The sequence below is a fragment of the Diospyros lotus genome, chromosome 6, assembly GCF_014633365.1.
Source record: "Diospyros lotus cultivar Yz01 chromosome 6, ASM1463336v1, whole genome shotgun sequence".
Lineage (NCBI taxonomy): Eukaryota > Viridiplantae > Streptophyta > Magnoliopsida > Ericales > Ebenaceae > Diospyros > Diospyros lotus.
Genome location: NC_068343.1, coordinates 3,498,118 through 3,511,155, shown reverse-complemented (window position 1 = coordinate 3,511,155; position 13,038 = coordinate 3,498,118). Strand labels below are relative to the sequence as shown.

At 38.5% G+C, this 13,038-nt stretch overlaps 2 protein-coding genes across 5 annotated transcripts; one reads left to right on the top strand and one right to left on the bottom strand.

The window, feature by feature from the left end:
• Window positions 1-72: 72 nt before the first annotated feature.
• Window positions 73-588, top strand: LOC127805039 (uncharacterized). Its single transcript, XM_052342208.1, has one exon. The coding sequence runs from the start codon at window positions 295-297 to the stop codon at window positions 454-456; it is 162 nt and encodes a 53-aa protein (XP_052198168.1). The 5' UTR covers window positions 73-294; the 3' UTR covers window positions 457-588.
• A 3,107-nt stretch (window positions 589-3,695) lies between these two features.
• LOC127805037 (KH domain-containing protein At4g18375) lies at window positions 3,696-12,646 on the bottom strand. 4 transcript variants are annotated; one of them, XR_008023796.1, is made up of 9 exons: window positions 12,479-12,646; window positions 9,034-9,605; window positions 8,037-8,465; window positions 7,695-7,952; window positions 7,273-7,539; window positions 6,926-6,996; window positions 5,747-5,818; window positions 4,444-4,511; window positions 3,696-3,931 (listed from the first exon to the last, which is right to left on the bottom strand). XR_008023796.1 is itself a non-coding variant. In XM_052342206.1 (8 exons), exons 2-7 carry the CDS (start codon window positions 9,592-9,594, stop codon window positions 5,770-5,772), a joined length of 1,635 nt encoding a protein of 544 aa, XP_052198166.1. In that variant the 5' UTR covers window positions 9,595-9,605; window positions 12,479-12,646; the 3' UTR covers window positions 3,696-4,511; window positions 5,747-5,769. The 4 variants fall into 4 exon arrangements, 3 of the variants coding, with proteins under 3 accessions (XP_052198166.1, XP_052198164.1, XP_052198165.1); XM_052342206.1 differs by having other exon boundaries at window positions 3,696-4,511; XM_052342204.1 differs by lacking the exons at window positions 3,696-3,931; window positions 4,444-4,511 and adding an exon at window positions 5,049-5,569.
• Between the last annotated feature and the right edge of the window lie 392 nt (window positions 12,647-13,038).

Below are 13,038 nucleotides of genomic sequence, written 5' to 3'. Positions count from 1 at the left end.
AAAAAAAGTGGATTCGCATGAGTAGCCCAACCGAAAGCCCACAGAAGAAAAGCCCAGAACTGAATTGGAATTCGGCCAGCAGACGAGGCGGCCGAGATACGCTTCATCTTCCTCCTCCACATGACATCCAAAGGAGTTGACTTTCGCCTCCTTATTGTTCAATCTCAATATTAGTTGGTCCTCCCCAAAACTGTCCATCACATCACAGACGACTTCTTCGTTGGGAAGTAGAAGAGAAAGAGAGAGAGCGCGCGCGAAGGCCCCTTCGGTTTTCGGCAACCGGAGAATCGGAAAATGAATCAGAATGTGAGCGCTCTGGTGATAGGGCTGGTCGGCGCCGCCATCACTTTGTCCGCTTATTCGCAGACTATGATCTCTCCCACTCAATGCGTCGGAGTAGGACTTCTGGTGCTCGTCTTCGGTCTTCTCGTCCGGGAAGGTCTCATCTCTCTCTAGCGGCCTTAAGGGTCTGTTTGGGGTCCATGTCCCTCCCTTCCTCCCTGCTTTTTGCCGTGAACTTAACTCAATTTCCTTGCCCTTTTCAGTTCACTTTTCTGCAATCAAAAGATTAGTTCGTTATTGCTTCGATGTTTGGTTTGTTTGTTTGTTTCAGCTTCTGAGTTTTGATGTCGATCTAATCCAATTCAAAGCTTAAATATCCTGTCTTTTCATATTTTTCTAATTACATATATATATATATATATTCATATTCCATACGATATTGGCGATGCCAAACAAAAATAGGATTCCATTCAACATATACGATCTCAAGAAGAACCATCGAGTATTGAACCGCGTTTGCACGGTCTAACCCCTACCCTACCCATCAAGTCGGTTACGGTGGGTCCTGTGGGTCGGCCCATATTAGTTTTAGGGTTTTCCTCTTTGGACTCTATGTATTGGCCTTTGGGGTGATTGCTATGTCTATTTATTTATTTATTTTTCAAAATTTATAATTTTGGCTAATACAGAATTTAAAATATTCTGTGATACAATGTTAAATGTTAAAACATAATTTTAATTATATTTATATGTTGACAAATAAAAATTACAAAATTGCAAACAAATTGCATTAATGCATTTATTTTGCTGCAACTGCAATCTCTAGACGTGCCCACAAGACCACTGTACGAAAACAATGGTACGAAATATGAGACAGCTTACTTAGAAAAAAAGAAAAGATATATATATATATATAGACAGAGAGAGAGAGAGAGAGAGAGATCTATATATTATATTTTGGGCTGAATGATACAATTTCATTACATGAACTAAATGTCTCATGGCAGTTCGTTGGGAGGTTGATTGGGTAACCTCACACTCCAAGGAGGTGAAATAAAGTATTGAGTTTGTAAGATTTGAGATATATACATTATCAAGTATTTTGTTTCTTTTTATATTAAGTCATTTTCTAGAAAGTAGAAGAGGTTGGTTGACTAAAGAGATATACATGGTAAGAAGGATTAGGCACAGTTACCCACCACCGGATGACTCTTGGGGTTCCATTATTGGGTAATTTGTCAACTAAAGCTAACAAATAATCAGAGGGTTTGATCTAAATAAAGGTTACTGATTAGACAATACACATAATAGCCAGACTTTAATATTGAATGGCTAAATCATCATTAACTTAATTTCTGGATATAATAAAACATAGAAAAAGACTTAAAAGGGTAGAGGAGGAGGAGGAAGAAGCCCAAGTATAACGGAACCTTCGCCTGCAAAAAAATAAAGAGAGGTGGAGAGAGAAGAGTGGTGGTGAAGAGCTTAAGTTAGCTCACGAAATGAAATAAGAAGCAAAAGCTATATAAAATTTAAGAATGAACTAAACGATGAAAACAAACCTCTTGACCTCACGATTTGAACATTTTTCTTTCATTTGCTCTTTGGGGGCTTGGAGTGTGTGTGATCGATCATTGTCATTGTCATCCCAAGTCTAGCATGAGAAAACAGGGCAGCAACGTAGCCAAAGACGACTTGCCGATACTTTGTTTTGTTTTTATTTTATTTTATTTCCTTCCTAATTGAACAATCGTGGTGATGGATTCATGATTATAATATAAGATATAGCAAATATATGCCGGCAAGTCATCCTTGGCTGCACCACGTAGCCTCATTTTCCCACATGCAAGACAATTGGATGAATAAAACCATGAAAACCCTAATCATTTCTGCTTTCAAAATGGCATTTAACCATTTGCTCTTTTTGATCAGAAAGAGCAAGCAACCACTCCCTAAAGAAAAGAAAGAAAGAACCTTAAGGTGAGTGACTTCACCTTTTGCACCCAAAGAAAGAAAGAAAGAAAGAAAGAAACACTTGCCCCTTCTGCTCACACAACAAGGATTGATGATTGATGACTGATGATTGATGATTTCCCCAAAGCAGGTGGAGAGAGAAGAAAGGGGAGTGGGGAGGGAAGAAGTCGATTGGACTGTGAAGCCCCCTTGACAGGAAACTTAGACGAATATAGATAGGGTTCACTCCTGCACTTTGAAGCAAGACAGTGCCCAGCCGGCCAGCGGATTTTATAAAGAAAGATATTGGGCATCAAGTGAATGCCAATCCAGAGTAAGCATTAATGATTCCAACTGTGGATCGGCCATGCATTGTACAAACTCAACTCATGAAATCTGATGGGACGGGACGGGACGGGACTCCTTCCGCTGGGAGCAAATACCAATACAAACTGATTAACCGTACGGATGGATTCAGAGATCTGCTGCTTTGTTCATTGGCTCCCCCACACTGCTGGCCTGCTGCAGCTCTACCGCTCCTATTCTTACCCTTCTGGCAAGGAAAAGTGCACATCTCAACTTGTGGCGTACCTTCTCTCGCCCATTTATTCTAAACCTACCTGATTTTACTGCTTTTCCTTGCCATATTAACGGCACCACCTTTCAGAGCCTTGCCCGCGGTGCATTTTACCTGATTCATAATACATCTGGCCCTCAAGTGAATTGAGGATCGAATATCGCTGCATTGAGTTCTTTAACTGACAGCATCATCCATTATTCCATAGCGCCATCTCAATCTTGGGCTTGAGTGCTTAGGCATTTTGAGTGCTCCCACAAGTCATTAATTATTTGTTTAAAATTAAAATAAATATATATACCTATAAGCATATTTAATTTATAAAAATAAACAAGTGAAATAAGTCTTGATAACGAGGAAAAAATAATAATTTTTATATTTCCCAAATCCCTAGATCTGAACGGCCTGCTTCACGAACCCAGTGATAACTGTACGATTAATTAATTACAATTGAAAAATATTATTAATATATCATTATATACACTTTAGACTACACAATAATGATGTATTAATATCTAAAATGCTCTCATCAAGACTGAGACACAGTAAAATAAAGGATATTTATGTCATTTATGTGCCTTGTATAGTTCAAGATATATATAAATGATGTTGACCCATTACCATTTGCCTTGCTAGATTAAAAAGGAAAGGGAGGACCCATCGGTGAAGCAGCAGATACAGTCGCGAGGATACGATACGTCAAGCACGTATCATAACACGAATATATATAACTAGTTACATATCTTTAATCCAATCACTAGTTTTCATTTTCACAAGCTGATACAGGTTTTAAGCCAACTTTCTTTCCTGTATTTCTGGGTCCAATTTGCTGTAAATATACGCTCATATATGTAAACACTAGTAGATAGTATCAACAGAAACAAGCATAAAAAAAATTCTGCTACCCACTCTTTGGTTCACAAATGCAGTGCCACCAATTATTCTTCTGCCAGCCAGTCAAATTCTTTCAACACATTCAGAATAATAGTGCAAATATTAAACTAATAGTGCACTGAAAATAGTGCAATGTTTAACACTCCCTAATACCATCTGCCGCCAAAAATTATCAAACCAATGCCTGCTGCCTTTTAACTCTACCATCGTCCTCTGAATCCCTCTCTACAAGTTGGCAGGAGCTCAAGGCTCAGCTTTGCGAAGCGGGGAAATACAGATGCAAGTATCATGATGCCAGTTTAGCAAAAGACATTGTCTAGGTATTCCATATAAGGCTCTGGAACAGCTAGCAACAATCTGATACATGGACAGTTCAAACCACTACCCTACTGTACTCGTTACCAAGTCCATGTTATGCGGAGAGCAGCAAATTCTAACATTAACATGTTATGAGGAGAATTGAGTTCTATTTTCTTTCCGGGAGAAAAGGAATAGCTATCATAAAAGCTAGAAGAATATCATTTGCGGGCAAAAATGAGAGAGGAAATCCCCGGGACACCTTTGATGCAGATAAAGTTACTTTAATCCTACTGTTGAAGGAATAATATAAGATTGCACACATGGAATGCCAAAGTTGAACCACATGTGAAAATAGTGGAGAAAGCAGAAGATATCTGTAACGTACAGTAGCAAACAAATTAAGCGAAAAGCTCATTTGCTCTCCATTGTGCACTTACCTGCTCGAGATTTGATTAGTCTGAAACTACTTACATGGTTTATGCGCCAAGGGAAACATCGAATCAACCTGCCAGTAACGGCAAAGAAGAATTTAAATTGACTTGACATGAATTTTTATCACATAAATACATAAAATATAGAATAAACCTGCCACCGGTCATCCAGATCAGTCTCAGGTTCCAACACCTCCAACAAATCTCAAGATGAGCTTCCATGTTCCCAATAGTAAACTAGAGTAAATAGACATCAATATGGGCCTTTGAGAGGATATTTCAAGTGATTCACTCTTTTGCTCTGTTGAATTCCATGCAGGTGGTACCTCGAGGGCTTAAACTAACATTCACGGAATGCTAACACCCCCCCCCCCCCCCCCTCTCAAAAGCTTGAGCAAATTGGACTCTCATGGATCAGAGTTTCTCATCTCAAAACTAATTATCATCTGTTCTAATATATAGATGTGGATGTTATGATTTTAATAAAAAATGTTAAAACAATGGCACCTAGGAGTTTGATTTCCACTGATCAGGTAAGTGGGTAAAAAAAAATCATAAGGCATCGAAATTTTTTGTGAAATAGATATCTCCAGGAGAATGACAATCAAAGCTGAAAATACACACCGCAGGGGCACAAGCATTAGATTTCAGAATCAATAACAAAGTGGACTCTAGAACAGAAACAAGTCATTGCACACATAGCATAAAAATGAAAAATATCCAGCAAATCCAGCAACACAAGTTTCCCAACTGATTGGTTTGGTAGAGAAACTTATCAAGGCACTATCCAATAACGTAAAACAGCCATGTAAATATAACCAAACAGCTGAGGACTATAAACCCGTAAAAACCAATGCTCAAAATACAACTGCTAGAAGAAGAGACAACATCATAGGGCAAGGCATACGGCTGCATAGGTTCTTGGGAGCAGAAGATATAAAGCTTGGAAAATTTGGTGTCGGGACATGGCAAGTTAAACTAGTGAGTAAGATCTTCATATATTGGTCCACCTAAACAAAGCATCAAGGTTGTCCATGAGTTTTCCAAACTCTGTTTCATCTGGTCTTCTGGTTTAGGGCAGGAGGCTTCATCAAAGAGGCGATAGGCTGGCTTCAGGCTTCAAGGATCTCAGCTGTTGCGATGGGAAGGGAAAGGAAACAAAGGGAAAACAAAGAATCAGAATGTGATATAGGGGAGACAGGCTAGAGGTTAGGACACCAAATTCATAAATTAAATATTCAGTAGCACAAGATAGATAGAATTCCAAGCTAAATGAACCCCCAAGACATTTTACAGAGAAAGAATTTACCTGCAGGTAACCATTGTCAAACTTCAGTAACCATAATTTTTCCGGCGAGAAACTGAGCTCTGACCTGATAGCCTGGAAAAGAAACCAGAAGTTGGAGAAAAGGGAATTTTAGAATGCCAAGAACAATCGAAGAAAACTATAAGCAGAAACAAAAGAAGCATTATTTCCAAGTAAAATGGGAGTTCTGCCTGCACACAAATAATTCGTGGAGAAGCAAATAATGGCTATCAAATGTGCATGTCGAATTTATTACAAGAACCATTATCTTAATGCCATATAGCCCTGATAGAAGCAATTGATAAAAAAAATTTCACTATTACATCTATATTGCAGTATGAAAGGAGAATACCATTTCAGTATCTCCTTTCTTAGAAGTGCATCGTCGATTTTTATGTGCCACATGTCCTTAGAAAAGGTAGTAACAGACCCAATCAGCTTGAACCTTAATTATCAGCCAAAAATGTCAGCAGAACAGTCACACTTAATCTGGTCTTAATAGTCTATCAGCAAAATGGCTACACCCATATGATAGCTGATTGAGTTAGCAGAATCTGAAACTCCCTAATTTTCTACAGAAACATTGCTCAGTACCAAACGACCATGCATACCTCCAATGCAGAGCACCACATTCTTCATGTTTCACCATAACTGGGGACATGATCTTTTATTGCCTCCACAACTGTTGACTGTGCCCCAGAGACAAGATTTTTAAATAGCTCAGTTTATAAGTTGCAAAAGTTTCAACCATAGGCAAGGTCACGTTATACTGGCTATCAAACCAACATAATCATGTTGCAAGAGGGGTTGCTGTGGATCTCACAGAAAAGTCAATATTCACAGTCCCCCAACAGATTGGGATAATTGCATGTGTGATTCTTTCACATGCTCAACCAATCAGGGTTCAGGCCTGATCAAATTTGTGCTTTGTGAAGCTATCTCACTGATTAGCTCTTGATTTATAAGGTCTAGTAAATTAAATATTTGTTTGAACTTGACCAGGTCTCATGACTGATCTTACTGAATTCGAAATAAAGCAGATCCAAAACAAATTCACAACAGTAGCCCTGAAATTGTAAACAGGCAAATGGATGCAACAAAAATAGTAACAACCCCAAGCCTTAATCCCACTAGGTGGGGATCAGCTAGTAAACAAAGAAATGGATAAAATGAAATATTTACCCAGAACTACCAGTACTACGTCCAGAAGGATAGCCACCATAAGCTCCATAACCCACAGCACTACCACCACTCTGCAAAATAACAAGAACATAAAACCTATTTATAGGGAGAGTAAATGAAGCAGTTTGAGGAGGACACATAAATGAAGACAAATAGCAGAGAGTGCTGAAGGCATGCCACAGGTTATGTAAAAGACACTGGAGAGGGAAAAAGAAAGGGAAAAAAAATAAATAAAAGACACCATGAAAATCGCCAATGAATTTGACACACAAGACAAGAAGAAATTGTCTTATTATCCATAAAGACGTATATACACAGAAGCAAAAAAGAAAAGCTAACAGCATTACCTGCAACCCACCATAACTAGCATAACCATCAATTGCAGGCAAATCCCTTGAGCCACCATATCCACTAGAATAAGAATGACCGCGCCCAAGTCTTTTACCATCTCTACTTTCATATTTTGGACCATCTGAAGCATCTGTAGGCATCGGAAGGTAAGGAAGAACTGGCACAAGTGCAGAAACAGCTCCCTCCCTATCAAAAAGATTAGCCCTCAACCGTGAAGTTACTTGAATGAGAGCGTCCTTTGCCACATCAAGATCTCCAGATATCTAACATAAAGGAAATGGAAAAATAGTTAAACTTATAAGGACTGTAAACCACCACCAGACCAGAAGAAAGAAAGAAAACTATCAACGCCAAGGAATGCAAGAAATGATGCAATCTCCACAAAATTAAGTGACCTCATTCTCAATGACTCCTTTACCTGCACCATCTCATCGTCCTCAGCTGCAATTTTGGGCAGATTTTCCTTCGAAAGTATGCGAATATTAGCTTTGGTGGCCCTCCTCATTTCAGTAATTATAGCTCCACCTTTCCCGATGAGGCAGCCAATCCTAGAGGTTGGAACTAGCAGACGTGTTGTGAAAGAGATGAGACCTGAATCTCTTTCAACTTTTTCACTGCACCTAGGTTGCAAGCGTATTGCTGCGTCAATAGCCGGAGAGAATGTGTCTTCAAAGAACTGAAATAGAAAATATATGGATATCATTCACTGGAAGATCCTAAACATGGGTAAACAGTCCAGATAGAACACCTAAATTCTAACCTCTTTCGCTGAAATAGATATTATACAATCATCTCCCTCGGTAGCTGAACTATCAACTTTGATGGAAGCTCCAGACTCTTGCCTAATTTGATTGATTATGGCACCACCCTTGCCAATCACACCACCAATATTTGAAGTAGGACAAATCAATCGAAGAGAAAATTCCTTTGAAGATGTCTCATCCCTCGAAGCTGAGTAAAATGAGCGTGACCAGTCTCCACTGTCACCTTTGTATCCTCCGTAAGGACTTACTAGTGGAGCCAAACCCATGATTGGGGCACCAGCAGTTGGACCCATAAGTGAACCGCCAGAAGCATATGCACCAGGTAAAGAAGAGGCGAGCAAGTGTTGGGACCGAGATGGATTATCATGAAGACGAGATGTGAGTTGATAAAGAGCCTTCCTCACAACTTGTGGCTCCCCAGATATCTTGACAAAAAAAAATAAAAAATGATAAAAATAACCTTCAACTATGATAATCCAAAAATATATACCTATTGAAATAACCAATGCATCAAAACTCAAATTAAATGACAAAAATATAGTATGGCAGCAGTGCTAAATCAACTCAGTAATAATAACTACATTAATACTAATTTCTTATTTAAAAAGTAAACAGGTGTAAGTCAATAAATAAAATAAGAGCCACTCCATCGTATATTATATTCTGAACAATAAGAGTAAAAGAAGAGAAATTGCTGTTGTAAACTAAATAAATAAATAAAAGGAGAGCTAACATGCTCCCTTGTATCATATTGCCAATACTTAGAATTAAAGAAGGGAAAATACTCTTATACATCTCCATGGAAAATTTGTTAAAATCATTCTTCTTATCCACATGAAATTTAAAATAGTGTCAAATGCTGTACATAAGAAATGATACCATAGTACTATTTGCAACTGCTCATGTGACACTTCTTTTAATAAATAAAATGAGAATAATTGCACTATAACAGTCACAAGCAGAAGAAAAACTCAACAGCATTTGTTTTGTCACCTGCACAAGTTCATCAGAGCTCAATGCACAAGAAGGTAAATGGTTATCTTTTAAAATGCGAATTTGGGCTCCCGTTTCAGTACGAATATTCTGAACAATCTGTCCACCTTTCCCAATAACACATCCAATTTGATCTGATGGTACAAGAAGCCGAGCAGTAATTTGTGGGGTTTCTTCCATATCCTCACCAGCAGCTAAGTCATCAGCAACAACCCTATCATGCACCCTGAAGAGAGCATCCTGGGCTGGACAAACACGATCATCATTATCATCAAAATCATTTGTCTCTTCACTTGAGCTGTAGATAGTGACAACACGCTCGTCACAACCTGGCACTGTCTCACCAATCCTAATTTTTGATTTAGTATCTACCCTTAGTTGCTTAACAATCTCCCCTCCCCTCCCTATAATACTTCCAATCTTCTTCCCAGGACACAGGTATCTATATACAGTATCTTCTGGCCCAATAGTGAAGTCTCTATCATCACCAGAATTCCTCCTTTTATTCCTCCCACTGTCAGTATAGTCAGACTGAGAACGCTTATTCCTCTGACCAGCCATTGGACTTGAATCTGTCTTGCATTTCAAATATTAGATATAAGACATGGAAAAGTTACTAAGAAAACCAAAACATACCAACATTGCTTCAAAAGAAATTTAAACTGTTAAAAAATATCACCTCTATGTAAATATTATCATTGAAGAAGAAGTAAAAAGTGCATGTTTGTTCGATAGGATGGGATAAGATATGATACAAACACTTGACAGATATTAATTACAATTGGATTACATTAAAGTTCTAACCCAAGTTCCTATCTCTTTCTCTAGTGATAGATGAACTCAATAACACAGACTGGTCGTGAACCAGAAGTTGATCAATTCAATTGTAATTAATATTAAATCTATAAGAAAAGCAACTCAACTTGAGCTTAAGTTCAACAAAGACTGGTTGTGAAATAGAAGTTGAAGCTGGTGTTCCAGTTGTTGCATTGCCTCCACTGCTTCTAATATTAAATCTAGACTCCTCAACTTGAGCTATTCATGACAACACCTCAAATCAAAAAATCATGACTAAATACTTAATCATTCTGTTCTACAGCACTCCCAGATATTTATATAATAGACTGGGTGTGTTTTGGTGTATTAGGATACAGAGTAACAACTCTTTTTTACTTTTAAACAATAAAAATAAATAAGCATGCCCTGTGCTTAACAAATAAGCCCGTGCTTTATCATTTGCACTTCACTTTGACAAGAAAAAACACTAGGGCTGCGCTTTGCACTTTTATTTGTGCTTAAGCTCACTACCCATGTAACAACACTGATTAACATTTACTCCATTCCAGGTTTGGGCCAGAGCATATCCTAATATTAACACGAGAGGGGGGTCGGGGGTCCGCGCGGGGGGGGGGGGGGGGAGGAGTGTGCCAACCTGAATCTAAGAATGAACATACTTCATAATAACAAAAATCAAGGTAAAACAAACATGTTAGGGCCAGATCTAAGAGGAAGATGGTGATAAACATAGTTGTCATTAGCGTTTGGTGATACTAACATAGCTTACCAAATAAAATAGAACTTCACATACACAATCATGATATGCATAAGGGACCTAGAGTCCTTGGCAAGGCAAGGTTATGAATATGTCGCGGCTCATATTCATACCTATTCTACCAAAAACTTGCTCCGGGAGTACCGTGAATGCAATACAATGCATGTGAAAGTGTTCAACCCCTTATTCATGTACCAGGTGTCATGTCATATTCATTTTATGACCCAAAGTTCTAAAGCCTAGGCTCTGATACCTCCTAAGAAGCCATATACTCCAAGAGCGGGCAGTAGGCCTTACAATATATCTGCTGACATTAAAATATCTCAAATAAATCACAAACCAAATTTCCAATGCCTTTATACTGCAATTGAAGTGCCCACTAAGCCAGAATCCATCATATGCTTACAATATTCAAAATTTACTAATTTACACAAGAAAGAAACTTAAACTTTCCCCTGCCCAAATCCCATGAGGTGAGGTCTACATGCTTTAGCCGGAGCATGACTAGGGTATATGTAGTGGAATTGTTTTCCACAACTCTTACCGTCAAAATTAATGCCAACGTACAAAATCTGAAATATTAAGAGGTAAGCCTATCACGGGCTGAGTGAGGGGTAAGGGGCATTATAATGGGGGAAATATAGAACCAATGCACCAAGGATAAATCATCATGCTCAATAGTAATTATAACATAATAGGAGATGACGAATAAACATGCACATTTAGGAGAAAACAATTTAGAACCAAAATTCACATATTCCATCTCTTAGGGCGGACCGTATTCTCACCCACAAGATCCATTTCGGCGGACCGTACTTACGCCAGATATAAACATGGATGGCGGACTATCTCACTCTAACAAGGGTGGACCATACTCTCACCCTAACGTATACATGGTGCACCAATGGTTAACTCTTATTGTAGTTAGCAATACAAGGCTCTAATTGTTACTCCATTTCACACACATTTTATACTATCATTTAGTATTATCAAGTGCCATATGGAATATATCACATATAAGCATCAACATTCATAGTCTGCGATACCATGAATCATATTCTTCCCAAATGCAAATTAAAGGAAATGAAATCAACCATAAGTGTCAATATGCGCAGATCCGACAAGATGTATTCTAATTTCCCAAATGCAAATAAAGAATGGAATCGTGAATAGTATATATAGAATACTAGGATGATTGGAGATATGAATGCAACAATTACTACCATAATACAAATTACCCACTCACAGTGTTATATAAAATTTGGAATTCCTTCAGGCGCCTAACAAAATCATTAAATCACATGAGAATTAAATAAATACAAGATCCAAATGTCTACCCCTAACTAACTAAATAACGGAAAGGGTCAACGGATTGGGTTTTGGACCGACCCAAGGGCTGCCACAACTGGGCCAGACCCAGCCCCAAACACATTGGACTGCCCCATGAACCCGCCAAGCCCTACCAACTTGGCCAACCCCAAATACAGCCTAAACCAGCCACACCCGCCGCCACCGGCGACCACCGCCGGCCGGAGATTCCCACGATCAGAGCCTACCACTAGAAACGCCAAGCCAAGGGGGTTACTATACACAAAAATGGGACAGATTTAACAGCTTGATTTCCATAGATCTGACTTTTAACTTTCGGCGAGAACTGACAAAACACACTGGCAGTCGCCACCGGCCACCCTGGCCGGTGTTTTCCGACGATCCGAGGCGACCACCCGACACCCTTATCCCCATCGACCAACATACCCAGAAACCAAGAAGATCCAACGGCCGAATCTCCATAGATCTGAGCTTAAACTTCCGACCAAACCCAACCGCGTGTATATAGGTATATATATCATGGATCTATGCTGATAATATGGCAAATAAAACTAAAAAACTTACCTTCTTGTAGATCGGGGCTTCTTTCACGGTGGAAATACGTTGGATTCAAGATCAGAAGTGACTTGCGGAAGCGTTCTTAGAAGAGAATGAATGAGAGAGAGAGAGAGATTGCAACGGAAAGAACAAGAAGAGAGGGGGAGGAAGGAAGCTGGGAAACCCTAGTGGCTTTCTATTGTCACATGGACTTGGCTCCCCTTGGGCCTTCTAAAAAATAAGGCCCAAAAGTCGAGCCTTACATGTCTGTATTATTTTGCCAAATCTTACATGTGTTTGGGTATTTTTTTTTAGTGATTCTATTCATATACCATTATATATATACCTTAAATTACATAATAATATAAAAATATCAAAAATACCTTGTGCCTCACACTGAGACTCAGGGATATTTTAGACATTCTTACACCATTATGTAGTCTAAGGTATATAAAAGTAACATTTTTTTATTTTTTGATATATTAGAGTTGTCTATAATTATATATATGACATAATAATATACCTTAAATTCAACTTTAATTTGTTTAAAATATTTTTTAAGGTTATAGAAAGTAATTTTAGAAAAT

Excerpts from the sequence above, each read along its gene's own strand:
- LOC127805039 (XM_052342208.1), top strand. The coding sequence starts at position 295 with ATGAATCAGAATGTGAGCGCTCTGGTGATAGGGCTGGTCGGCGCCGCC.
- LOC127805037 (XM_052342206.1), bottom strand. The coding sequence starts at position 9,594 with ATGGCTGGTCAGAGGAATAAGCGTTCTCAGTCTGACTATACTGACAGT. Across the intron at positions 7,953-8,036 it reads TATCTATTTCAGCGAAAGAG|TTCTTTGAAGACACATTCTC; the intron begins GTTAGAATTTAG and ends TTTCTATTTCAG. Across the intron at positions 7,540-7,694 it reads AGGACGATGAGATGGTGCAG|ATATCTGGAGATCTTGATGT; the intron begins GTAAAGGAGTCA and ends CCTTTATGTTAG.